At 52.3% G+C, this 26,764-nt stretch overlaps 1 protein-coding gene across 1 annotated transcript in view; it reads left to right on the top strand.

Annotated features, from left to right (window-relative positions):
* CDHR2 (cadherin related family member 2) overlaps window positions 1-26,566 on the top strand; it is a 39,557-nt gene extending 12,991 nt beyond the window's left edge. The window contains exons 3-32 of the mRNA XM_007169745.2: window positions 89-160; window positions 3,594-3,733; window positions 3,845-3,898; window positions 5,931-6,020; window positions 8,062-8,151; window positions 8,778-8,903; window positions 8,980-9,126; window positions 9,207-9,282; window positions 9,382-9,497; window positions 9,927-10,160; window positions 11,094-11,249; window positions 11,333-11,494; window positions 11,781-11,842; window positions 12,424-12,667; window positions 15,063-15,302; window positions 17,033-17,102; window positions 17,234-17,839; window positions 18,676-18,747; window positions 19,174-19,223; window positions 20,593-20,744; window positions 20,894-21,002; window positions 21,094-21,182; window positions 21,806-21,874; window positions 21,982-22,059; window positions 22,154-22,214; window positions 22,303-22,427; window positions 22,963-23,076; window positions 23,158-23,238; window positions 23,561-23,618; window positions 26,289-26,566. Coding sequence (XP_007169807.1) covers window positions 89-160; window positions 3,594-3,733; window positions 3,845-3,898; window positions 5,931-6,020; window positions 8,062-8,151; window positions 8,778-8,903; window positions 8,980-9,126; window positions 9,207-9,282; window positions 9,382-9,497; window positions 9,927-10,160; window positions 11,094-11,249; window positions 11,333-11,494; window positions 11,781-11,842; window positions 12,424-12,667; window positions 15,063-15,302; window positions 17,033-17,102; window positions 17,234-17,839; window positions 18,676-18,747; window positions 19,174-19,223; window positions 20,593-20,744; window positions 20,894-21,002; window positions 21,094-21,182; window positions 21,806-21,874; window positions 21,982-22,059; window positions 22,154-22,214; window positions 22,303-22,427; window positions 22,963-23,076; window positions 23,158-23,238; window positions 23,561-23,618; window positions 26,289-26,429 — 3,884 coding nt within the window. The 3' untranslated portion in view covers window positions 26,430-26,566. The remainder of the gene's footprint in view (window positions 1-88; window positions 161-3,593; window positions 3,734-3,844; window positions 3,899-5,930; window positions 6,021-8,061; window positions 8,152-8,777; window positions 8,904-8,979; window positions 9,127-9,206; window positions 9,283-9,381; window positions 9,498-9,926; window positions 10,161-11,093; window positions 11,250-11,332; window positions 11,495-11,780; window positions 11,843-12,423; window positions 12,668-15,062; window positions 15,303-17,032; window positions 17,103-17,233; window positions 17,840-18,675; window positions 18,748-19,173; window positions 19,224-20,592; window positions 20,745-20,893; window positions 21,003-21,093; window positions 21,183-21,805; window positions 21,875-21,981; window positions 22,060-22,153; window positions 22,215-22,302; window positions 22,428-22,962; window positions 23,077-23,157; window positions 23,239-23,560; window positions 23,619-26,288) is intronic.
* Window positions 26,567-26,764: the final 198 nt, after the last annotated feature.

The following is a 26,764-nucleotide window of genomic DNA, read 5'->3' on the forward strand; positions in this document are numbered from 1 at the left end:
GTGGGACTGGTGTGGGCTCCCACAGGGGCAGATGGGGGTCAGTCTTTATGGAGGTGTCCAGATGTTCCAACACTCTGTGTCCCTACAGTGGCAGCCAACGTGGCCCCAACATTCCTGTCCAACATGTCGGCAGTGAACCTGCCCGAGGACCTACCAGTGGGTGAGTAACTGTCCCTGTGCCCAGACTGCACCAAACAGTTACCCACAAGAGGGCCCCAGGGGCTCCCCTGTGGGCTTGCTCCCCATCCCTGCAGCTCCACGGCTCGTCATGGGGCAAAGGTGGCCTGAAGGAAGTTTGTTCCAGAAGTTTGTTTTCTCCTTTGCAGCTTTTGGGTCGAGGGCCCTCACACAGCATCAAATCAAGACTCACTCCAAGAGAACATTCCTCCCATTTCCCATCTCTTTCAGTCTTTCTGATTTCCCAAGGGAGAAAGTATCCATTTGGTACCATTATTTCTCTTCTACCTCTCTCACTTGCTCATCTCTCTTCCTCCTCTGCTATTTTTTTTTTTCAGACAGAAAGAGAGCAGGCTTTAGGCTCAGAGCCTTTCATGCATACATCTCACCAGAAATTGATACTTCTGCTGTCTTCGTTTGTAGAGTTACCTTCCCTCTATGGCTAGTGAAATGAGTTTTCTATGTACAGTAGCCATCTAGTTTGCTTTTAAAATAAATGTATTTACATGAAACAGTAAGTCCGTTAAAAGGAGGGTCATAAACACTGAGACGTGGATGTGGTAACGATCTTGGCAGTGTACAGGAGTGAATGATGTTCATGAAACATTGTTTTGGATGAAGCCACAGGGACTGGATGCCAGATTCCCAGCAGGCAGGATGGGGTTGAAGAAGCTGAAATGATAGATGACTGTATTCATTGGGATATAGGGTCAGCTGCGCATAACAGACCCCAAATAACAGAGCTGTAAACAAGGTCAAAGTTTCCTATTCTCTTACATAGTCATCTAGAGCAGTGATCCATCAGGCTGTTCCGTGCCCTATGCTTCTGGCATCAGGGACCCTCCTTCCGTTTCCAGGTTCTGCCTCCTCTAGGGTCTGGCCCTCATCCACATGGTCCCAGATGGTTCATGTCACACCCTCTTCCAGTGAGAGCTGGGGGCAATAAAGGGCCAAGAGGGCTCATTTCTTTCTCCTAAGAACAGGGCTCCAGATTTTACACATGTTACTTCTGCTCACATCTCATTGGCCAGAACTTAGCCACATGCCCTAGCTATAAATAGGGAACTGGAGAAATGAGGTCTTTATTTTATTTAGCCATGTGCACAGCTCAAAATCTGGGGTTCTATTAGTCTGAGAGAAAGGGGGTTGTGAATACTGGGGGACAATTTACAGTCTTTGTTGCAGTGTCAGAATTGGGACCCCAAATATCTAAATCTACTAGATGAAGCAAGAGACTGCATCAAAGGTGAAATCCAAAGTCTGCCTTGGAATCCAGAAACCCAGGTCTAGGTACATGAAGAAAGGGTGGGCGATGGGCTTCAGAGCCACGAAGGCCACATCCATTTGGATGTGGTTGCCAGGACAGCAAGTCTACTAAGGGTTATATTAATAAAGGTTTAGATCCCAGGATGAGGGAGGTGATAGTCTCATTACATTCTGAGTTGGCACAATCCTCCCTGGAGGACTGGGCTGAGGTCAAACTATTTGATATCTGTGAATACAACAGAGAAGTAGTATATACACGTTAATGATATTTTATGTATATTTTCATAGCTGTTTGGTCGCAGATAAACACACACACACCTCCAAACAAATGTCACAAATATATTAACCCAAATGTCCTCAAGATCTCCATTCTCTTGGGTGACCCTTTAATGTCAGGTCTGATCTCAGCCAGACCAAATGAGGGTCTTTTCTTTGATAACCACAGGGCCCCTCTCTGGGCTTTCTCAAACCAAAGAGCAATTTCTTCCTTTCTGAGATGAATTGCATGGCTCTCTTGGGATGAGAAAGCATTTTCAGTCAGGTTTTAAAAAAATGTTGTTTAGACCTTTTATTTTGAGGTATAATATATATACAGGGAAGCACCCCGACCCACTCTCTCCCCTTCTAGTCACTGCCCGTCCTTTCTCTCCTGCAGAAGACCTGTTTTCTTGACACTCACACTGTATAGTAGTTTAGTTTTGTCAGGCAGACTTTTTAAAATACGTCAAATTTGAGTTTAAAGACAGAGACCTAATATATGTCTTTTATTTCTGCAGCTCTTATTGATTTATTTGTTACAGTTAATTTTTTTTCAGACAGACTTTTAAAAAAGCTTTTCCTCCCTGATCCTTCTTTCTGTGTCCATGAGCACATATGTACAGAGAAGGATTTACACATCCCCACTCACTTCCCATATTTCCTTAGGTATAAGGGCCGTATCAGTTTACATTTTGACATTTTTGAATCAGGATGTGTCTTATATTTGAGATAGTCAGTTAACACAGAGTGACTCCCCACCCCAGCAGTCATTAAATTGATAGTGTGTCTCACAACAGAGGAAACATACTGTAGATACTAACAGCTTTCTAGCCTGATGGTCTTCCTGGAGGAGGGGGCCTGGGTGGGAAGGGACCAAGCTTTCTAAGGAGTTTCTGGAGGAGCCAGAACTATTTGGTCAAAGAAGAGCAGACTCCAGATGTGCTGCCCAGACTGTCCCTGAAAGGCTGTCGTGGCAAGAGGGGGGGGGGCAGGCTGGTCCTCTGAGACCCTCAGGCTGGGTGCTGGGCCCCACCACCATGTCACTGTTCTGGCACTTTTGCTTTTGTAGGCCTCTCCCTCCAGAAAAATACATTAAAAATATACTTTAATATACTGCATTGGCATAAAGACAAATATCCTGAGGGCTAGATTATAATCATTAATTCCTTTTGATTTTTTTTTTACCGTTTGAAAAAATGAGGTATCATTGACATACAATATTATATTAGTTTCAGGTGTACAACATAATGATAAATTTGTATATATTTCAAAATGATCACCACAATAAGTCTAGTTAACATATGTTACCACACATAGTTACAGATGGCTTTTTTTTTCCCTTGAGATGAGAGCTTTTAAGACCTACTCTCTTAGCAATTTTCAAATACCCAATGCAGTATTAATAACTCTAGTCACCATGCTGTACATTACATCTCCAGGACTTATTTATTTTATAACTGGATATGTGTACCTTTTGACCCTCTTCACCCATTTCTCAGTCCCCGGCACCTCACCTCTGGCAACCACCAATCTTCTCTGTATCTATGAGCTTGGTTTTTGTTTTTAGATCCCACATGTAAATGAGATCATACAGTATTTGTTTTTTTTTTTTTGACTTATTTCTCTTAGCAGAATTCCCTCTAGGTCCATCCATGTTGTTACAAATGGCAAGATTTTATTCTGTTTTTAAGGCTGAAAATATTCCATTGTACATGTATACCACATCTGCTTTACCCATTCATCCATTGATAGACATTTAGGTTGTTTCCATGTCTTGGCCCTTCTAATTTTAAAAGAAGTTTGACATTCTTGTGGGCCTCGTGGGCAGCTTGGCCAGGCCAGCATTGAACTAGGTGGCCGTGGACCCTGTGCATTCCCTGTCCCGTCTGCAGGTGCTGAGGTCTTCTGGCTGATAGCTCAGGACCAGGACAATGACCCTCTGACATATGGGATTAGTGGCTCCTATGCCTACTTCTTTAATGTCACCCCGAATACTGGGGAAGTGAAGCTGGCCAAACTTCTGGACTATGAGGTAAAGGGAAGCAACCTGGGAAGGCCTCGTGAGGGGTTGGGGAGGTAGGGAGGGCCCTGGTGGGCACCCGAACAGGGCTTACCTTGGTTCCCTTCTCTCTGCCCACTGCAGACGCTCTACTGGTTTGCCATCAACATCTTTGTGAGCGACGGTCACAACAACCCAGTGAGTCAGAAGTGGGGAGGGAAGGGAGGTCCAGGGATCAGAGAGCAGGGGACTGAGGGTCCACCGCTAATTGCCCACCGCAAATAAGCAGAGAGCCCCAGCTAACAAAAAATGAATTGAATATTTATTTTTATCGAAATTATACGTCTCCATTTTTTGTCATACAATATTAACCAAGATTTTAGTATTTATTATAATTTATATTAATTATACAAATATATGGTTTATCTTTTGTGTATTTTGTATATCTATTGTATATCATTAATTACATTATGATTTTTTAAAAGATTTATGTATTATTTTTTATTTATCTTATTTACTTTTGACTGCGTTGGGTGTTAGTTGCAGCATGCAGGATCTTCGTTGAGGCACGCGGGATCTTTCGTTGAGGCACGCGAGCTATTCGTTGTGGCGTGCGGGCTTCTCTCCAGTTGCGGCGCATGGGTTCCAGAGCACATGGGCTCTGTAGTTTGCAGCAGGCGGGCTCTAGTTGAGGCGCGAGCTCAGTAGTTGTGGCGCATGGGCTTAGTTGCCCCGAGGCATGTGGGATCTTAATTCCCTGACCAGGGATTGAACCCGCGTCCCCTACGTTGTAAGGTGGATTCTTTACCACTGGACCACCAGGGAAGTCCCAATTACATTATTAACTTGTATTAATACACTTATTAATAAAAAAACAAGTGCCAAATACCTCCCTACCCTCTCTCCACTGAGGTCATCACTTTCAGCCCCTTTGGCTGATAGGTTGGTCTCAGTGTTCATGTTTCTCAATAACACACTTATACAGCTGTGTCTTGTGTCTGTGAAAGTTGGGGGTTTTGTCTTTATAACCTATTCCCCAAACCCTATCCATTAAAAAAATCATTTTAATGACTTGGATATTCATAAGTATTTTCTCTTTGTAAACATTTTTAAAAGTGCAGATAAAGCTCAAGTCCCCTTGGGCAACACTTCCCAGCCCACTCCCACCTGAAGTGTCCGCCGTCACCGTGTTGTTTTCTATCCATTGCTAAACATTGACATGCATATATGCATCCACAGAAGAAAGATGGTAGTTTTGGGTGCGTTTTCTGAAATCCAAGTGGGATCCTACTGCATATATGGTCTTGAACTGCCTTGTCGACTCAACAATCAGCTTTGGAAGACTTCCCTGGTGGTCCAGTGGTTAAGACTCTGTGCTTCCACTACAGGGAGCCCGGGTTCGATCCCTTGTCAGGGACGTTCCGCATGCCGCGGGGTGCAGGCAAAAAACAAAACAATACAACAATCAGCTTTGGAGTCCCTTCTGTGTCTGCACATGAGACTCCTGTTTCCTGTATGTCTATAGCCCAGTGTGGGGACTATAAGCACCACGGTGCTTAGCTGGTCTCCTCAACACTTAGGTTGTTCACAGCTTTACGCTATGGCTAACAAAGCTAAAAGGAACATTCTTGTAATAGGACATTTTAGATTTTTTTTTAATGACCTAATGATTTCCACAACATACTCTCCAAATGGTTCAGTAAATCTGTGGAGAGAAAAACTAAATAAGGGGTAAATCTGGATGAAGGGTATCAGGAATTCTTTGTACTGTACTTGCAACTTTTCTGGCGTTTGAAATGGCATCAAAAAAACACGGAGGGGAGAGGGGGAAGCTGGGGCAAAGTGAGAGTAGCATCAACATATATACACTACCAAATGTGACATAGATAGCTAGTGGGAAGCTACTGCATAGCACAGGGAGATCAGCTCGGTGCTTTGCGACGACCTAGAAGGGTGGGATAAGGAGGGTGGGAGGGAGGCTCAAGAGAGAGGGGATATGGGGATATATGTCTGCATATGGCTGATTCATTTTGTTGTACAACAGAAACTAACATAGCATTGTGAAGCAATTATACTTCAATAAAGATGTATTAAAAAAAAGTCACCCCAGACGTCACCTGATTGTTCTCCTGAGAAGCTATACCAACTTGCACTCCCGTCCTGATGCTCCTGACGTTGTTTTCTCAAGCTCCCACGTTTTCTGGGCTCACCTGGGCTTTCTCACTTGCAGGTGCAGATGGAAATGCTGGTGATCGTGGAGGACAGAAATGACAACGCACCCATTTTCCAGAACACAGACTTCTCCACCAGCATCAGTGAGGTAACATCTGCCTTAACGGCGTGTGTGTGTAGGATGCAGACATCCCACAAATCTGCTTAGAGTGGGAAGGACCAGAGATAGCCAGCAGGGCACCCAAGATTGGGAAGTGCACCTCCTAGATAGGGCAGCTGCAGGAACCAAATTCAGGGGGTTGCATGTAACCCCATGTACCAGAGTTACAGCAACATTTTGCAATCTATCAGACTGGATTGGAATATCTAAGTTATGATAGTCAGAGGCGGTGGGGGGGAAGGAATTGATTTTCTCATGTTTCTGAAAAATTTAACAGTATATCTTACTCTGATTGCGCCCCTCCTACCGTCTCACTGTGGCTTCTCCTCTGTCCTTGGACATGGGGTATCCTTTTTGGTGAAGTCCAGGGTCTTCCTGTCAATGATTGTCCAGCAGTCAGTTGTGATTCTGGTGCTCTCGCAAGAGGGAGTGAGAGCACGTCCTTCTACTCCGCCATCTTGGTTAATCTTAACAGTATATCTAACTTCAGGCATGGCTGGATCCAGGTACTCAAGCCATGTCATCAAGAAGAGATTTCTCTCCACCTAGCAGCTCTGCTTCTCTTGTTGCCACCATCCTGGGGTGGGGCGAGCAGTTCTCCCTTATGGTGACAAAAGTGTCCCCCAGCAGCTCCAGGCTCACATCCCACCGGCTTTGCAATTGCAACACAGACTGTCTCTTTCTCAATGGTCCCAGCCAAACCCCCAGGACTGACTCTCATTGGCCCATTTTCGGTCAGGTGCCCATCAGTTGAGGAGTATGGATTGCTCCAATTGTCTAGGTCTGCATCATGTGCTTTCCTCTCTAGCAAGAGGAGCAGCCCCACTTGAACTGCATAGGCAAGGAGGAGGTTTCCCAGTGGTCCCAGGGCAGCAAACACAACACCACTCCTGAATCTTCATTACCATGTGGCTTCAAAGTCCTGACAGGTGTGGATCCCCCTCCCCCAGGCCAGACCTGAGGCTGGTGAGGTTCAGACAGCCCTTCAACAGGCTCTGATTGAGCGCCTACTGTGTGTCTGGCACTGTCCTTGGTGCTGAGGATATCTGGTGAAGACAGACTTGGTCGCCACCCTCGGCAGCTCACATTGTAGTGAAGAGCACAGACAACAAAACATTTAATCAACAAAGCATTAAACAAACAGGATTATTTCAGATGGTGTTGAGCTCTATGAAGAGCATAAAACATGACTGGGGAGGGGCCTGCTTTAAATTGAGCCAGTCAGGAAAATCTTCTCTGGGTAGGTGACATCTGAGCAGAACTAAATGTTGAGGAGCCAGCATGGGCTGCTCCAGGAAAAGGATATTCCAGGCAGGGAACAGCAGCTGCAAAGGCTCTGAGGTGGGAATCAGCCTGGAGTGTTGTAGGCATAGCCAGGAAGCTCGTGTGTGTGAAGGGAGGAGGCTGAGGAGGAGGTGAGGTCAGAGAAGTGGGCAGTGGCCTGACCCTGGAGGGCCAAGGAGGCAGTCTGGACCGTATTCTGGGCAGAATGGGGGAACCACTTGTCGGTTTTGAGCACGAGACTGATGTGGTCTGGTTCAGGATTTTCAAAGATCTTTTTGGCCACCATGAAGAAATAGTGAGGGTGTGGACAGGTCCTAGAGGAAAAGCCTCCCAAAAGAACCTTCCAGCTCTGTGAGGTGCTGTGTGGAACCTATTGCTGGAGGCTACAGAGAACACAGAGGGATGTTTAAGCAGGGGAGTGGCACAATCTGAGTTCTGGAATGATCACTCATGGTGGTCCTGAGGGGCGCTGCAAATCAGAAGCCTGCTCAGGTTTCAGGGAGGCTGTGTGGGGAGAGGAGAAGGGGGAACTCTGCTCCCTGCCTCCATCCAGATGCCCCCAGAGGCCCAGCCCAGGTGGGAAGGAAAGGGGGACATCTGTGGAATGCTGGATTTCAGGTTCTGGAAGGTCCATCGCCATCCCCGTGGTACAGTTGGGGGCACTGAAACTCCAGGAGGGGGCATGATGTGCTTGGGCATGGAAGAGATGTGTTGGAGCTCAGAGGTGACAAAACCCTTGTTACAGACCCTGCCGGTTGGCTCCCTGTTGCTCTCTGTGCTGGCCAAGGACAAAGACACTGGGTCCGGAGGCGCAGTGGTGTACTCCATAGAGAAGGTAAGTGTGTGCGGGTCCTTGTGAGAGTGTGGGCTCCACCTCCCCTCATGGCCACTAGGGGGCAGCATCTCCCACACAACCTGCAGGGACCTTGTGGAGCAGGGGCTCTGCGACGGCCCAGCCCTGGTCCCCACGCCTTCCTCTGTCCCCCTCTGGACCTCATTTGGCCCAGCCGCCTAAGGAGGGTGCCTGCTGCAGACCGGACCCTCCTCCCCACCCTCTCGCCTGGGGCACTGTCTATGACTTTGTCCAGTTAGCGTCACACCACCTGGTGGCTGCGGCAATCCTGGCTTCAAAGAAGAGGAAATCAAGGCTCAGAGAGGTCCAGGGTCTTGTCCAAGGTCACACAGACAATGACGGGTGTGACCCCAGTTCTCACGAAGACACATTGGCTAGCCACGGCCCCCATCATTGAGTGCCCAGTATGTGCCTGGAACCTACCTTAGCTCACTTGACCCTGTTTTCGTCCCACTGAGGCGATATCTAGCCCATTTCCCAGGCTCAGAGAGGTTAAGTGACCTGGTGAGTTTGAGAGCAGAGCCAGGATTCGACCCCAGGTCTCTCAGAGCAGGTCCTGGGGGCAGGGCCGTCCCGGGGGAGCCTGGCCTGACTGTGCTCTGCCTCAGGTCATCCCTAGCACGGACAGCAGCGAGTACCTCTTCAGGATCCTGCCCAACGGCTCCATCATCCTCAACGGCAGCCTCAGCTACAACAACAAGAGTGCCTTCTATCAGCTGGAGCTGAAGGCCTGTGTGAGTGCGGGCGTACGTGGGGTCGGGGGCGTCGGGACCCGAAGCCCCGGCTTCACGGAGACCCATCTCCCGGCAGGACTCGGGCGGCACGTACAACAACAGCTTCGTCGTCCAGTGCTCCTCGCCTGTCTTCGTGTCCATCTCTGTAATCGACAAGCCGGACCTGGACCCCCAGTTTGTCAGGGAGTTTTACTCGGCCTCTGTGGCTGAGGATGCACCGCAGGTGTGCCAGGGAACTGGAGGGGTCTGGGTGGAGACGAGCGGTGGGGAAAGGGTCTGGCCACTGACCGTGCCTTCTCGCAGGGAACCTCAGTGCTGAAGGTGGAGGCCATGGATGGCGACAGAGGCATCAATGACCCTGTGATCTACAGCATCTCCAGTGAGAACAGGGTGTCCCCAGGCTGGGGCTGAGGCAAGGGAAGGGGTGGGGGCTCCGTCAGAGCCACTGGAAGCAGCTGCTCCTGCTGCCTTTTCCCAGACTCCACAAGGCCTGGCTGGTTCGACATTGGACCAGATGGGGTGATCAGGGTCAGCGGTTCCCTGGACAGAGAGCAGCTGCTGGAGGAGGACGAGGAGGTGCAGGTGCAGGTCACGGTGAGTGAGAGGGCCACTGCCCACCTTGCACCCTGACTTTCTATACATTTATTTATTTATTTATTTATTTATGGCTGCGTTGGGTCTTCGTTTCTGTGCGAGGGCTTTCTCTAGTTGTGGCAAGTGGGAGCCACTCTTCATCGCGGTGCGCGGGCCTCTCACTATCGCGGCCTCTCTTGTTGCAGAGCACAGGCTCCAGACACGCAGGCTCAGTAATTGTGGCTCACGGGCCCAGTTGCTCCGCAGCATGCGGGATCTTCCCAGACCAGGGTTCGAACCCGTGTCCCCTGCATTGGCAGGCAGACTCTCAACCACTGCGCCACCAGGGAAGCCCTGCACCCTGACTTTCTAAACTCTGAACTTTGATCTCAGCTCTCTCTGAATGCTGGTTTTCTGACCTCTGCCTCTCGGCCTCTGCTCTGCTCTCAGGCCACCGAGATGCACCCCAACGTCTATGGGCAGGAGGCCAAGGTGAGCATATGGGTCACGCTGAGAGTGACAGACGTCAATGACCACAAACCTGAGTTTTACAACTGCAGCCTCCCAACCTGCACCTTCACCCCCCAAGAGGCTCAAGTCAACTTCACTGGCTACGTGGACGAGCACGCCTCCACCCGCATCCCCATCGATGACCTAACCATGGTGGTCTACGACCCAGACAAGGCAGGGGCACCCAGACCATGCGCGGCATGGGTGGAAGTGATGGTTGGGAGATCGCTGGGGGGAAGAAGTGGCGAGTGACCAGCAGAGTGTGGTACCACAGTGTTCGATGGGGCAGTGGGCAGTGGGCAACAGTGGTGCTGACCATGAGTTGTGGTCAGAGCTGTTGGGTGACATTTGGAACTGCTGAGTGATGTTGAGCTGGTGGGTAAACTTGTGTTCAGGGTGGTGCTACGTGGTGGGGAACAGAAAGGCAGCACTGAGTGGAGGTTGGTCCTGGATGCTGGGTGTTGTTGAGTGGAATGTAATTTTTGGCGGTGTTGAGTAGAGGAGGTAGTGATGTGTGGATGGTGAAGTTGCGGGGTGCTGGGATAGTACTGGGTATTGGGGGATGTGGGCAGTTTTGAGCACAGTGTGGTCTGGGTGGGTGTCAAGTTGGAGGGTATTCCTAGGTGGAGGTTGATACTTAGTGCTGGGTGATTTGTGTAGTATTGAATGCTGAATAACTATGGATGGTGTTTGGTAGTATTTGGCGATAATGAGTTCGTACAAAATGTCGACTGGAGGGTGATATTGGGTAGTGGTGGATGGGTGGGTGTGTTGAGATGGTGGTTGGCCTTGACTGGAGAGGGGTGTGGAGTAGAGGGGGTGTGGATAATGGACCGACGTTGGACATTGATGATGTTTGGTGTTGGATTGGGTGGTGGAGGGTGGTGCATGGTGGCTGGTACGGAAGACTCAAAGGGAGTGAGGGGTGTGTGTCCAGGCGCTGCAGCCCAGGCTGGGGCCTCGGGGAGGTCTTCTTCTGATGAGCCCACTTTGACAGGGACTAGTGACTAGCCTACCCTCCTGGGACCTGTGGCCAGGGATTGGGAGAAAGATGCAGGTGGGTACATTGCAGGAGTGGGGTCCCTAATATATAGCCCACATCTACAGGGCAGCAACGGCACCTTCCTGCTATCCCTGGGGGGCCCTGATGTTGAAGCCTTCAGCGTCTCCCCGGAGCGGGCGGTGGGCTCAGTGGATGTGCAGGTGCTGGTGAGAGCACCGTCGCTGGTGGACTACGAGACACAAACGGTGATGCTGGTGCAGGTGAGGGGTGCTCTGGGGCACCAGGGAGAGCGGGCCATGGGGTGCTCCAGTCCCAATGCCGCTGCCTCTTCCCCTGTCCTCAGGTCGTGGCCACTGACTCGGTCAGCAGAAGCTCCTCGGTAGCCTTGGTGACCATCCACCTTAGAGACATTAATGATCACAGGCCCACGTTCCCCCACGACCTGTACAACCTCAGTGTCTTCGAGCACAGTGCGGTCGGCTATGTGGTCACCAACGGCATCCGAGTGAGTGATGGGGGACAGGGCTGGGCAGGGCTGGGAGAGATGCGGAGATGGGCAGGCCTGGGTCTGTGGACCTGCTGGAGTTTCTGTATCATCTGATGTCAGCGGGGGCCAGCAGGTGTGTATGCGCGTGCACGTGTATGTGATGTCTATGTGTCAGTCTGAGTGTGTCGGGGGCTTCTCCCTTTGGGTCAGGAAGGAGGACGGCCCTGTCCTCATCAATTGCACGGTTGACAGTGCGGGTATGGCTTCTGCTCAGTGTCCCATTGTCTATCTCTCTGCCTCACAGGCCTCCGACCCAGACACAGGTGAGGGGGGCCGCATCACCTACAGCCTGCTTCCGGGGAATGGGTAAGTTATCCGGGTGGGCAGCGGGCAGGTGGGCGAGTGGGACCCAGGCTCACCTCTCTGCCTCACAGCAGGGCTAGAGGAGTCAGATAAAATATAGGGCACCCAGTTACATTTCAATTTCAGATAAACAATGAATGGGGTTTTTTTTTGTAGTATAAGTAGGTTGCAAATATTCCATGGGATGTCCTAAAATATTTTTCATTGTTTATCTGAAATGCAAATTGAAGTGGGCATCCTGTATCTTTTTAAATTAATTAATTAATTAATTTATTTATGGCTGTGTTGGGTCTTTGTTTCTGTGCGAGGGCTTTTTCTCTAGTTGTGGCGAGCGGGGGCCACTCTTCATCACGGTGCGCGGGCCTCTCACTATCGTGGCCTCTCTTGTTGCGGAGCACAGGCTCCAGACGCGCAGGCTCAGTAGTTGTGGCTCACGGGCTTTGTTGCTCCATGGCATGTGGGATCTTCCCAGACCAGGGCTCGAACCCGTGTCCCCTGCATTAGCAGGCAGATTCTCAACCACTGCGCCACCAGGGAAGCCCCATCCTGTATCTTTATTTGCTCCACCTGGCCACCCTGCACAGGGCGAACATCTTTGCGGTGGATCCAGACTCGGGGACAGTGACGGTGAGAAACAGTGAGCTGCTGGATCGGGAGAAGCAGGCCGTGTACTACCTCACGCTGCTGGCCACGGACGGCGGGAACCTGTCGTCCTCCACCATGCTGCAGATTGTCGTGCTGGACATCAATGACAACAAGCCCGTGGTCAGCGGCTCCTACAACATCTTTGTCCAGGAAGAGGAGGGCAATGTCTCCGTGACCATCCAGGTGCGAGCCAGCCTGTAGCTGACGGGTGAGACGGGCACACGGCACCATGCCTGGCTCTGTAGTCATGCTGGTCCTGGGCTGTGTAGTCCTGAGAAAGTCACTCAGTCTCTCTGGGCCTCCGTTTCTTCTTTGGAAAATGAAGACAATCTCAGTACTTATTCCCAGGGTCATAACAGATGTAAAGTGCTCGGCACAAGGCCTAGCACAGAACAAGCCCTCAAAAACATATTGCTCTTTTAAATTCAGGCCCCTGCCTCATTCCAAAAAGGATTTGAGGTGGCTTAGATTTAAAAGTGTGATAAAAGAAATAAGGAAAAAGAGAAAATAAGGATGGTATTTTTTTTAAGTGCACAAAGGTAGAAGCCATACAATTGCTAGGAGTGGGCTGAGTACTCAGTCCTGAGCTTCCTAATGGCCAAAGCAAAAATGGAAATGAGATCTGTGGTCAGGTTCACAGACTCTGTGAGATAAAAACCCACTACTGGCTCCAGAGGAACACCGGAGAGAAGCTTCGCCCCTGATTCTGAGGCTTTCAGAAGCTTCTCCACTGAGTCGTCTGTAAGGGGATGTTGTGAGAATCGAGAAACCAGGTCTTCGGAATGACAATCACATGGCCGTGGAGCCCTCCCATCTTTCTGGGGCTTGTGGTTTCCAGAGTACATTCCCATCCCTGATCTCTTGACAAACTTATGAAGTAGGTGCTCTAATGCTCCCCATTTCACAGAAGGAGAAAACTGAGGCTCAAAGAGGTTAAGTGACTTTTCTGTGGTTATACAGCCAGTCAGTGGCAGTGCTGAAACCTGGGCCTTTCTTCATGCACCTCAGTGCTCCTCACCCTGGTCTGTGAGCTCTTTGGGGCAGGAGCATTTCAGATCTGCTGCCAGAACCATGGTGCCCAGTGTGAGCCCTGAGAAGTGCTTGGTGAATTAACCGGCCTGAGTTCAGAGTGCCAAGGAATGAACAGACAGAGTTTTTCATTTCATAAACACGATCCCAACAGATCTGAAACAAAAACCTGAAGGTGGCAGTGGGCAGAGAAGAGGGGAAAGAATTGGATCCAAGTGGGACTAGCCCAGCTCTGGATTCAAAGCCATATTTGCTGAGCATCTACTATGCACCAGACCCTTTGCTGGGCCCTGGGTCCTCCGAAATGAATCCACCATAATTCCTGCCTTCAGGGAGGGTGGCGGACCATCATCCAAGGGTGTCACTTGTGCTGTACTGAAGGTAGCACAGGGGTTGTGGAGGACCAGGGGAGGCACCAATCTGACCTGGAGTCAAGCAGGCAATGTGTAGAGGGCATTCATGTGCATGTGCAAAGCCCTGGTGGCAGGGAAGAGCATCTTGTGCTCTCCATGCTGGATCACCCCAAAGGCACACTAAGCATGTGTTCAGGACCTTGGTAGGACAGAAACACACACACACACACACACACACACACACACACACACACACACAGATTGGATGAAGAATTTCAACTATTTAAAAAATACAGCACTGAAGTAGTCATCATGGGAAAATCAGAATCTTGTTGGACTTCACACTTATTTATTTATTTGGCCGCGCTGCATGGCTTGTGGGATTTCAGTTCTCCAACCAGGGCTTGAACCCGGGCTACAGCAGCGTAAGCCCAGAATCCTAACCACTAGGCCACCAGGGAATTCCCCCACAATTTTTTTTAAATTTATGGCTGCGTTGGGTCTTCACTGCTGCGTGCAGGCTTTCTCTAATTGCGTTGAGTGGGGGCTACTCTTCGTTGTGGTGCGCGGGCTTCTCATTGTGGTGGCTTCTCTTGCTGTGGAGCACGGGCTCTAGGCGCGTGAGCTTCAGTAGTTGTGGCTCGCGGGTTCCAGAGCGCAGGCTCAGTAGTTGTGGCGCACAGGCTTAGTTGCTCCGTGGCATGTAGGATCTTCCCGGACCGGGGCTCATACCCGTGTCCCCTGCATTGGCAGGCGGATTCTTAACCATTGCGCCACCAGGGAAGTCCCCCCCCCCACCACACACTTATTTTTGTTTGTTTATTTTAAACTTCGACTGTCTATATTATACTGCCCCCACTCCTCCCTCCCCACTAGAATATCAACTCCATAAGGGCACTGTCTTGATCATGGCTCTATTCCCAGTACCTAGACGGGGCTGGGCATATGGTAGGTAAACATTTGTGGGATGAATGAATGACCTCAATGTTTCAGACCTCAGAAGCTGTTGAAAGCTGTTGGTCTGGCCCCTCTCAGATGCGAGACTGAGACTGGGAGACTGGGAGGCATTGCTCTGGCTTTAGGCCCAGTTACTGCCCTCATGGGCCAGCGCTGGAGGGGGAGTCCAGACTGCAGGGCAGGGGCTGGGGCCGGGGAGCACCTGATGGCTGACGTCCCAGCCCTGCTTACCTGCACAGGCTCACGACGATGACCAGCCAGGCACCAACCACAGCCTTCTGCACTTCAGCCTGCTGAGCAGCCCCGACAGCCACAACTTCTCAGTGGACCCCAACAAAGGGATCCTCAGAAACCTGGGGCCCTTGGACCGAGAGGCCATCAACCCCACCCTGGGGGGCCGCATCGTGCTGACCGTGCGCGTGTCTGATTGTGGCGAGCCTGCCCTCTGGACTGACGTCAATGTCACCATCACTGTGGAGGTAAGGTCTGGCTCAGCCGGGGACAGGGTCCAGGATGAGCCCTGTACTGGGGGGGTCCTGAGCAGATGGCCAGCTCCCTGTCCTCCCAACTCAAGTCACATTTCTGCCCTTTGCAGTGCGGTGGGTAAGAGAGCTCTGGAGCCAAGCTGATGGGCCAGAATCCTGGCTCATTTGTTGTGTGGTCTTAGGCAATCGCTCAACCTCCCTGTGTTCTCAAGTTCCTCATCTGCAAAATGGGGATGAAAATAATATAAAATGAGTTAAAAAATGGAAAGTGTTTCAAAGAATGCCCGGCCCAGAGAAGACACTCAGTATATACCTGGTCCTGCAAGGGAGGGATTGGTTAGCACCATTTTATTGATCAAGGGACTAAGACACACAGAGGTTCAGTAGCCTGCCTCGGGTCACAGAATGGGGTTTTGAATCCAGTCTGTCTGGTTCTAAGGCTGCCACTGGGTCACAGGCACCTGCCTCTACAATGTCCACAATGTGGTTGATGCCCCCTCGGGTTGTGCAGTGCACAGCCTGCACCACCCCACACAGCAGCCCTGTTTCCCACTGGGTTGGAATGTGCCGCTTTCCCACAAGGATCAGAATGAGACCTCAGGGAAAATAGAGAAACAGAAGCTGGATGAGGATTTCCCAGCTGTCCTTGGGGTGGAAGTAGGCCACAGAGAAGGAAGAAAGCAAAATTGCATTTCCTGAGCGAGAAGGGTCCTTTCACACCCATGAGCTCTGTGAGTAGGGAGGACCACTCCACTTTGCAGATGAAGATATTGAGGTCCAGAGAGGTCAAAGTCACATGTGAGGAAGAGGTAGAGCTGGACTGAACTCAGAGCTGTGCTCTTAGCCCCTCCTGTGAGTTAGGACGACCTTGAGAATGCAGCTGGCCATGTGCACGGAGGCAGTAACGCCATCTCTGGGAAATCGCCATCAGAAATTACATCTGGTTAATGAGGAGAGGGCTCTGTTTTCAAAGATGTTCCTTCTACCATTATTTAGAAAAAGCTGAAAGCAAAAGCAGACACCTCTGGGCCATCCTTGGGAAGGACTGGGAAAGCCAAGGGCGCCCAGCACACACCAGCATCAGGGGAGGAAGCACAGGCAGAGTTGGCCTGATGCTGTGACAACAGGGGCAGCGCTCTGTCTGGGCGGGGTCACCAGGGCTGGAGAGGGAAGGCGAGAACAGAACACAGCGGGAGTCTCAGGACAGGACCAGGTCAAGCCCTGGCAGGTGCCCCAAGCCCAGCCCCACCTGAGCACAGAGTGAGTGTCTTGGGATTGACCGAGGTCAGGAGGGACAGGAGAAAGGAGGGGACCAGGGAAACCTTGGGCCTTTGTGGGATCATGGTGGTATTGGGGCCAACCCAATAAATCCGAGAGATGGGGAGTCAAGCTGGGCCAGACAGGGACACAGGTGGGGACTCAGAACTATCCTTCCCAAGAGCGGGGTCTAAGACGGCTCTGGGTGGTGCACAGGGAAACAGAGTGTACATGAAACTTCAGAGTACCGCCACAGACCTCTGAGCCCCAGGGGTGGGGTCGGGGCGAGTTCTGTCCGCTTGAAGCCTGTTTCATCATCTAGGAAGCAGGCAGTGCTGTCTGAGGAGACAGGGACAGAGAGTCTGGGCCTCAGGCCAGGGGAAGTATTGGCTTCTCAGACTGGCTCTGGGGAGGCTGAACCTGGGGTCTCCTGAGTTCCCTGGGCTCAGAACTGCCTCTGTCTGCAGGACATCAATGATAATCTGCCCATCTTCAACCAGTCCAGCTATTCCTTCTCAGTGAGGGAGAGGGACCCAGGTAAGTCCTCCCTCGGCCAGGCTATACGACCCCTTCGAGGGCAGGCCTGAAGCCCCCAAGGGGGGTGAGGACAGAGGATGTCCCCAGTGGCCGGGCCAGCGGTCCTTCCCCACTCTGCCCCTCATTCACAGGAGTGCTGGTGGGCGTGGTGGAGGCCTGGGATGCAGACCAGACGGAAGCCAACAACCGCATCAGCTTCAGCCTATCAGGGGGCGGTGCCAACAACTTCTTGCTCCGAGGCTTGGTGCTGGGGTCTGGGCGGGCAGAGGGCCACCTCCAGCTGCCCTCGGGCGTGAGCCTGGACTATGAGACACAGGACTCCTTCAATCTGACAGTGAGTGCTGAGAACCCAGACCCCCAGGGCCGTGACGCCACAGCAAAAGTCCTCGTGAATGTGGAGGACGTGAATGACGTGCCACCCACCCTGGACTCAGCCTCGCTCCGGGGCATCCGTGTGGCTGAGAATGGCTCGCAGCACGGTATAGTGGCTGAGGTGGTGGCCCAGGACAGGGACACCATGTCCCAGGTGGAGGTACAGCTTGTGAACGTCATCTGTACCAAGGCCGGGGTCGACGTGGGCAGTCTGTGCCACGGCTGGTTCTCTGTGCTGGCCAACGGCTCTGTGTTCATCAGTCAGAGTGAGGTCATCGACTATGAGACCTGTGACCTGGTCACGCTGGTTGTGCGGGCCTATGACCTCACAACGGACCCCCGCTTCCAGGCCTACAGTGACAATGGTGAGGCAGCCTGGCCTGCAGGGCTCAGCAGGCTGTAACATAGGGGCTGTGGGAAAGAACTGGCACCTGCAAGGTCTGGGTTCAAATTGTGGCTCCAGCCTTTACCAGCTGTGCCACTGGGAAAGTCATGACACCTCCCCAAGCTTTAGTAGCCCCATCTGTCAAGTGGAGTTGGGTAGTAGGTTGGCTGTGAAGATTAAATGAGAATATATATGTAAAGCATTTCATGCAGTGTTTGGCACATAGTAAGCACTTAATTAATGCTATTATGTTGTGAGGCAGCGTAAAAGAAAGAGCACACTTCAGAGCCCGTTGTGCACTCAGATCCCACCTCTGACACCAAGTAGCGATAAAAATCATATTAACAGCTAGCGTATATTGAATCCTTACTACAGCCAAGAGCTATGCCAGGTACCTTGCAAGCATTTCTTCATTTTATTCCCACGCAATCCATGTGGTAGATGATCCCTATCCAATTTTATAGATGAGGAAACAGGCACAGGGTGGGCAGTTCAATAATCTAGATTACACAGCTAGTAAGGGTCAGAATAATGTTGTGGTCAGGTGGGACATACCTGGGTTGGGCTCAGTCCTGGCCCACTGCTCTTGCTGTGTGACTTTGGACAAGTTGCTTGTCCTCTCTGAGGTCTGGGGAGGATGCTCCCTCCTACGAAGGCCAGAGGAGACCGAGTCAGCATCCTGAGTCAGGAGCACGGGAGGGGACTGAGCATGGATGATGCATGGGAGGGAGGCTGCTGGGAGCAAGACTGAGGACCAGACTTTCTGGGTCAGGTCTTTGCTTAGAGACCAAGGCCAGCCAACATTTCCTCCCCTAGGAAGCCTCCCCATCACCATTGAGGATGTGAATGACAATGCACCCTACTTTCTGCCTGAGAATAAGACTTTTGGTAAGCAGCAAGCCCCTCCCTCCCCACCCACACTGTACTCTGCCAGGACTACCTTTGGGCAACTCCCACAGATGCTCCTCAGACCCCAGCTGTGCCCTTAGAAAGGGAAGAAGGCCTCCAATCCTGCCTCTCCCTCAGGGCTTCAACAGGAGGGGAGACCTGAGTTTTCACCCCAGCTCTGTCCCAACTCACATCTGACCCTGGGCCAGGCCCTCCTTCTCTGGGCCTCAGTTTCCCCATCTGCACAATGGGAGGTGGAGGACCTGCTAACTAACGGCTTAGGGGTAGTTGTAATGGGGGTCTCTGGTGGTAGAGAGGTTAAGGGCAGGTTTGGTGGGATGAGCCCTGAACTGGGCTTAAGGTCAGCACTTGGCCAAGTGGGCACTGGCCCTGACCCCACTGACCTCTTCCTGTCCACACCTGTAGTGATCATCCCAGAACTTGTGATACCCAACCAGCAGGTGGCTTCTGTCCAGGTAAGTCCTTGGCTCCAAATTTTGTCATTCACATTAGCTCCAGGAGACACAGGGCCTAGGCCTTTAGGTCCTTCAGCTGCCCCCAAAATGTTTTAACACTAGAAAGAAAATCTATTGCCTCCGACATATGAAAAGAAAACCCCAGAATGGAAATGAACACCTGCTTAATTGATATGATTAAACTCCATTAACTGTTAAATGTAGTATTCATAAAAATTTCATGACCATAAAAATCACTTGCAGTGGTTTTCTCACTATACCAGAATTCTGGAGCATTACAGAGAAATCATAGTAACTGTAAATTAAACAAGTTCCTCATATTAAATAATTTCCAGAGCAAAATTGTAAAAATACTTTCAATTTTTATGGCATTGGATGTGTTTATTAGAGGGTGGCAGCTATGCCATGCGGGGTCGGGGTGGGTAGTGCGGCCTCCCACACAGCTGTGGGGCCTGGGCCTGGCTGGGCTTCTTACTGAGCTGGGGAGCTGCCACACCTTTCTGGAACTCACTTTCCCTCCTGGACAAGAAGCTGTCCATTCTTTGCAGTAACTCCTTAGGGTTAAGAGATGGGTTGTATGTGGGCGCCACTCCCTGCGCTGTGGAAAGGGCACAGGTGTGGAGATGGATGGGCCTGGCCCTCCCCACTTAGAGCTGCGTGTGCCTGTGGGCAGGACGGGGTCTCTCTCAGAACCCCAGTGTTCTCCCATAAAAGGGGGATAGTGATTCTCCCTCTCTACGTTCTTTCTAGGCTTAAACAGTCAGTTTTCCAGTCTTCAGCCAATTGCATTCCAATGTTATGAGTCTGGCCATGGCTTTGAACAATTTTCTTTAAATTGACTCCTTTTTGAAACATAAACACCAGCTTTGGCCTCATCCTGAACAGTGCCGTCAGTGGACTCACAGCTCTGTGTGTTGGTTATATTCTTCTCTAAAAGGCACTAGAATGAATAAAAATGCTTGTGCCCTCTCCCCACATCATTTCGTGGTCCACTTGGGGAATTCGTACTCATATTAGAAAGCACTGAAAGGAGGGATCTAAGGGAAGGTGACTGGCACACAGTAGGTGCCCAGGAAATCTGAGTGTCCCTGAGCTTGTGTGTGTGTGTGGCAGTGGCGGGGGTGGGGGAGAGCAGGGTGGGATTTCCACACAGGAGGGACTTTGGGCAATGACCTGTTGAGCTGGGGGGCCAGAAGCAGGGACTTGTTCAAACACTGTTTGTCTAAAGCATTTGGTCAGTGGCCTGGGGAAGGCTGATAGAGATCATGGGGACCAGCCTCCCAGGCCACCCTAGCCTCAGACTCCTGCTGGGGATGGAGGGGTGCCTGGCCTGGCCTGGCCCGCAGATGTTGTTCACCCTTGCTCCTAGGCCAGAGACGATGACTCAGGGAACAATGGGGCCATCCTGTTCTCCATCCTCCAAGTGGATTTCATCGCTAAGGATGGGGCCGTGATCCCTTTCCGGGGCTTCTTCCGTGTCTCCACTTCCTTGGAGGCCAGCGTGTTCATTGGCACCATTGAGTAACTGTGGGCAGCCCCTGGATGGGGTGGGGGGAGCCAAGCAGGGCCTCAAGGCAATGAGTTCCTCATCCTGGGAGGTGTACAAGGAGGTTCCAAGGAGACTTCAGCTTGGGTTTCAAGACTGAGCTCTGTCCTCCTACCTTCCATAGGCTGGTGACCAACCTTGATTCCACTCTCCAAGGCACTTACCAAGTGACGGTCAAGGCCCAGGACAGGTCTACTGAGGGTCCTGCCCAGGAAGCCACAATCACCCTAAATGTGAGTGTCGGGTTCTGCCTTCAGTTCCTAGTGCCCTCTGCCAACCCCTGGGTCCCTTGTGCCTCATCTTCCCCATGCCTTCTTTCTGTAGCTCTTCACTGTGGACCAGAGCTACCGTGTGAGGCTGCAGTTCTCCATGAGCAAGGAGGAGGTTGGCGCCAACACGGAAGAGATTAAGGCGTAGGTCCGGGGAGCTGGGAGGTGCCTGTGGGGAAGAACATGGCCTGGGAGCCTGGTCCCTGACAGAAACCTGGATGGCATATCTCTTAACCCTGTCCCTGACCCACACTTGACCTTGTCCTTGTCTTTTTTTTTTTTTAATTAATTTTTATTGGAGTATGGTTGCTTTACAATGTTGTGTTAGCCTCTACTGCACAACAAAATGAATCAGCCATACACATACAGATATCCCCTCCCTTTTGGACTTCCCTCTCATTTAGGTTACCGCAGTGCATTAGGTAGTGTCCTTGTCTTTGACCCTGTACCTGTACTTGCACTTCCTTTCTGCCTGCCCCCAGAAGCCTATGGTTGGCTGGGCAGAGACAGGCCTAAATAGGGCTGCCATGTACAGTTGCAAAGGCTGTGCATTGCACAAGGGCACTCTGCTTGCTAAACTGTAAACCCAGTCCCAGAGGAAGGGGCATCCTTGTCTAATTTGCACAGAAGTGCTACTTGCTTAGCCAATGGAGCTGTCCAGAGGAGGTGCCCCTCACACAATCCCTACTTCCACTGGCAGAGCCCTGGCTACAGGCCTGGGCTAAGGCCCCTACCCCAGCCCTCCGTGACACCTGCCCCCTTTGCAGGGCTCTTGTCCAGGCGACCAGGACTACTGTCTACATTGTGAACATTCAGGACATAGAATCCACGGCTCGGTGAGTGCCCACAGGACCGGTGGCTGGGGCGAAGAAGAGAGGACCAGCAGCAGGAGGGGCCTGCCTGGTGGTTCTGGGCTGCTGGCTTCACCTCTGCCCCATTCCAGGGCCCGAGGCCGTTCCTACCTCGATGCCTACTTTGTCTTCTCAAATGGGTCGGCCTTGACCATTGACCAGCTGAGTGTGTGAGTGGGGCTGCCCTTGGGGTGGGCAGGAGGGTGAGCAGGAAGCCTGGGGGATGCCAACGTCCCTCGGGCCTGAGCGGGGCTCTGTGGCCAGGACGATCCGGAATGACGAGGACTCCCTGACCAAGCTGCTGCAGCTGGGGCTGGTGGTGCTGGTGAGTGTCGGCAGGGTGGAGGTAACAGGGGGGTGGGGAGGGGGGTGTTGGCCCTATATCCTCCCCCATCACAATCCTTCTTCTCCAGGGCTCCCAGGAGGGCCAGAAGTCAGAGTTGCCGGACACGCTCCGTAACACCATCATAGGATTGGGAGTGGCTTTGCTGCTGGTCATCGTGATCATGACCACGGTCCTCGTGTGTACCCAGAAGAGGTGCTGCTCCCATCACCCCCTGTGTCTCCAACCTCGCCTCTCCCACCACCCAAGATATCTGAGGGGTAGAAAGACCTGGGGTTTAGGTGTCAGGTACATCTGTATTCAATCCCCGGTGACCCGTTATGACCTCTTGGGTACGTTAAACTCCCCTCCCCAAGCCTCAGTTTCCTCATTTGCAGAACGGGCATGACACTAGATCCCTCAAAGCTTTCAAGGGAGCCATGCGCATCTCATACTGAGCAAGGTGTCTGGCACATACTATACATTTAATCAATGCTGCTTCTTTTTCCCTTTCCAATACATATGGAGCCAGTCGCCACATCTGGGTTTGATTCTAGGCTTTGCCACTGGTCAGCTGCGTGGTCTTCAGCAAATCATTTCCCTTCTCTGGTTCTTCCTTGTACCCTTGTAAGATGGGGCTAATACTCCCACCTGCCAGGGTTGTTGTGAAGTCACACTCTCAGGGCCTGCACTGGGCACACAGTAGGTGTGCAGGGAAAATAGTGATGCCCCCCCGCCATGTTCCCCACAGCTACCACCGGAAACTTCGGGCTATGAAGGCTTCCAAGGAGGCCCGGAAGACAGCGGCGGGGGTGATGCCCCCAGTCTCTGCCATCCCCGGGACTAACGTGTACAACACTGAGCGGTAAGTGGGGGTCGAAGGATGGGTAAGAGGCCCCATGGGGTGGTTGAGGCCCATGGTCACTTGACTGGGCCTTCTTTCCAGTGCCAATCCCGTGCTGAACCTCCCCACCAAGGACCTGGGCTTCGAGTCCCAATCTTCCTCCAGTGACTTGGACCACATCAGGTGAGCAGTGCTGGTTGGTAGTGGTAGTCATGGTGGTGGTAATGGGATGGTGACAGTGATGGTGGTGATGGTGATGATGGTGATGGCGATGGTGCTGATGGTGATGGTGGTAGTGGTGATGGTGATGGTGGTGGTAATGGTGGTGGTGGTGATGATGGTGGTGATGGCAATGGTGGTAATGGTGGTGGTGATGGTAGTGGTGGTGATGGTGGTAGTCGAGGTAGTGATGATGATGGTGGTGGTGATGGCAGGGGTAGTTGTTGGCCAGAGACAGGGAGGCCTGAGCCTGCCAGTTCTCTGAGCTCCATTATCTCCCTTACAGCCTCAACTCCCTGGATGACAACTCTGTGGATCTGGAAAATAGCAGGCAGGAAATCAAGGCAAGATGGGGGATGAGTTGGTGCCTGGGGCTTCTGACTTGGGGCTCTTCTCTGAAGGAGTGGGTTTCAGGACAGAGCTCGAGGGACCTGCTGCTGCCATGGGTGTGTCTGCATCTGGCCCTGGGAAGCCCCACGGCTTTGGAATGGGGCCCGATCCTCTACTCATTAACTGTGACCCTGAGTGGGTGAATTCTTCCCTCTGGTTCTCAGTTTTCTCATCTATAAATGGGGATCAGAACACCAAATATGCAGGACTGCTGTGAGGATGAAATAAGAGTGGGTATAAAAATGATCTGGCATAAAATGAGTGGTCAGGAATCTGGTTCCCTCCCTTTATATCCTTTATATAAAAGCTGGTGGGGCGGGGGGAGGAGATCCAGAGATGAACATAATCTAGCCAAGGAGCAAAGGTAGGCTCAAATGAACAACGATACCATCATTTGTTCAATAGGTTAGTTGGTTTAGTTAGACCAAGCATTTGTGCAGCCTGGGCTGCTAACTGGAATCACATGGGGAGCTCTTTAGACCTGAGGATGCCAGGTCACAGCTCAGAGATTCTGATCAGATGGCTGGGGTGGGCCTGAGCAGGAAGGTGCTGCTAAAGCTTCTGGGGTTCTAATGTGCAGGCAGGAGTGAGAACCACGAAAGTGGGAGAGTAGATCAGAGGGCTGGGTGGGGGATGGGACGCCAGAACCAGAAGGAACTACCCTCTCCTTCCCACTCTGAAAACCACCTCTGGAGTAGAAGCTGTAACACCCACTGAGCTTTAATAGTCTGCGGTTCTGTGTGTGTGTGTGTGTCTGTGTGAGCGTGTGTCTGTGTGTGTGTGTGTGCGTGCGCGCGTAGGGGTGGATATCCACCCACCATTCACTTTATCCATCCTACTTTGGGTCCTGCCCTCAGCCAGGCCCTGCCCTTCCAGGGGGTCCCTTGCTGTCCCTCATGATTCAGGACTTATTTTCCCTTGAGGACCCCTTACTTGGAAAGATTTGGTCAACCAAAGCCTCTCGTGGGTGTTAAAATATCAGAATGCTGCCCAGGGACCTGGCTGTAACATGGAGGCCTCCAAATGGACCCCCAAGGATGGGGGTCATCGATGGTGGTCCAGGCTGCCAGGCAGTGCAGGAGGCCTCTGGGTGGATGGCTCATCTCTGGTTCAGGATGGTTTGGGGCAAAAACTCCATTGAACATATCTGGGGGGAACTGAGGCAGAAGGGAACAGTCTTGTGGGCTGGAGCTTGTGACCCAGCAGGTAGCCCCTGGTGGAGGTCAAAGCTGACCCCCAGAGGGGAGTGGAGTCAGAGACCCCAGCAGTGGGGCTGGACTTGTGGGCTGGGGAGGTTCAGGGAGCTCTGAGAGTCTGGAGAGGGAGAGGGGGCCAGGCCGCTAAGAGTCTTCAAAGCCAAGAAAGAGCCAGTCCTGCAACGGCAGGGGGTTGTTCGGCTTCTGAGAAGCTGCCCGAGGCTCCACCCCAACTCCTGCGGTGGTAGGTGGGCCTTGGGGTCTCTGGGTGGGGAACGCAGGTGGGGCTTCTTTCCACAGATCCCTTGGTGCCCTGACTCACCTAAGACTTCCGTAAATGTTTGTGTGGAAGGTCTGCGAGATCTGAGGGCTCATCCAATCCAAACTTTTCAAGCAATCAAGGCCAGGGAGGGGTGCTGAACTGCCCAAGGTCAGAAAGCTTGCAAGGCCAGGGCAGCCCAGAACCCAGGTATCCTGTCTCCCGGGCCAGGCTGCACTTCCTGGGCTGTACTGCACCAACTGCTCCCACTGGGGATCTGTGTAGAGGGCTCTGGGAAGCTCAGGCAGAATGTTTAGTCCCTCCTGGGGCCCCTCATATGTTCCACTGTTTACCAGGGACCAGAACAGTCACAGTCTGGAAAAAGCCCTTAGTGTGCCCTGGGGAGGGTGGAGGTGGTGGAGGCTCTGTCCCCGTGGGTGTCTATGTGGTGGAGCAGCTGAGCCTTGGGGCCTGGCTGGTCCACTGGAGGGATTCTTGTGAGGGTGTGAGTGTGTGACACATCACATGGGGAGGGGCAAGAGGAAAGGCAGGAGACGAGAGTGTGTGTGCCGTGATGGCCTACAGGTGGGACCCTGGGTGTGACATGTCCCTCTGGGGTGGCAGAAGCACCTGCCAAACTCAACCAGGAGCAGCGCTGAGCCACGGACAGGCTTTAGAGCCAGCAAGACCAGCGGTCCAAACCCCGCTCTGTCCCTTCCTGGCCAGAGAGCCCTCCGAGCCTCAATTTCCACATCTGTAAAGTGGGGGACATGATCCCTCCTTCGGGAGTCCTGTGGGTACCTCAGGTGACGGATGGTTGTGCCCAGCACGGTGCCTGCCATGAGGTACAGGTGGCAGGAACTGTGCTGGACTGGCTCCTTGGCACAGGACACAGGGCCTGGCATCATTCAGGACTGGGCAGAACACCCAAATGCCACCATGTCCATGGGTGGGCAAAGGCCAGAGTAGACCCCTTAGGCCCACCCCTTCACCTGAGCCCATCTGTACCACCAGTATCCATGGCCCCTTCTGGGACAGAGTCAGGAAACTGAGGCCCCAGCCACGGAGCCATCTGGTCGTGGGCTTGAAGGCCCACCCACTCTCCTAAGGACTGGGGAGATCACCCCATCTTGGCTCTGGCCTCACATCTCCCCTCCCTCTTCCCACAGAAGGAGCCCCTGCACAGTCTGATGGGGCCGGATCCAGAGCCCCTGAACAGAGTGCTGTCAGAAATGAAGGCGGGCACACATGGACAGCAGAAGGAGGAGCTGGCCTTCACCAACCCTGGCCTGAATACCACAGACCTGTGATGGGGGCCCTGCCACAGGACCCTGGCCACAGAGCCCCACATGGGCCCCCACTCTTCTGGGTCACCTCGGAAGAGGCCTTGTTTCCCCTAAATTATACCTACCCCTCCCTGAACATAATAAGATATCATGTTGCTCCACCCCCGTCTGCTTGTAGCCAATCACAGCTGACAAGAGTTGGGGGAGTATTTTATTACCAATGTATATATTATGACAGTTTGTAGCCAAAAACCGCGGCTGGAGGGGTGGGGCACGGGTACTGAGTTGTCACAAGGGACTTGTGGGGCTCACAGCACTGGGGGACGGAGGGCTGGAGAGGGTGGTCTTTCAGGGACTAC

Source organism: Balaenoptera acutorostrata, chromosome 2 (genome assembly GCF_949987535.1).
Source record: "Balaenoptera acutorostrata chromosome 2, mBalAcu1.1, whole genome shotgun sequence".
NCBI classification, from domain to species: domain Eukaryota; kingdom Metazoa; phylum Chordata; class Mammalia; order Artiodactyla; family Balaenopteridae; genus Balaenoptera; species Balaenoptera acutorostrata.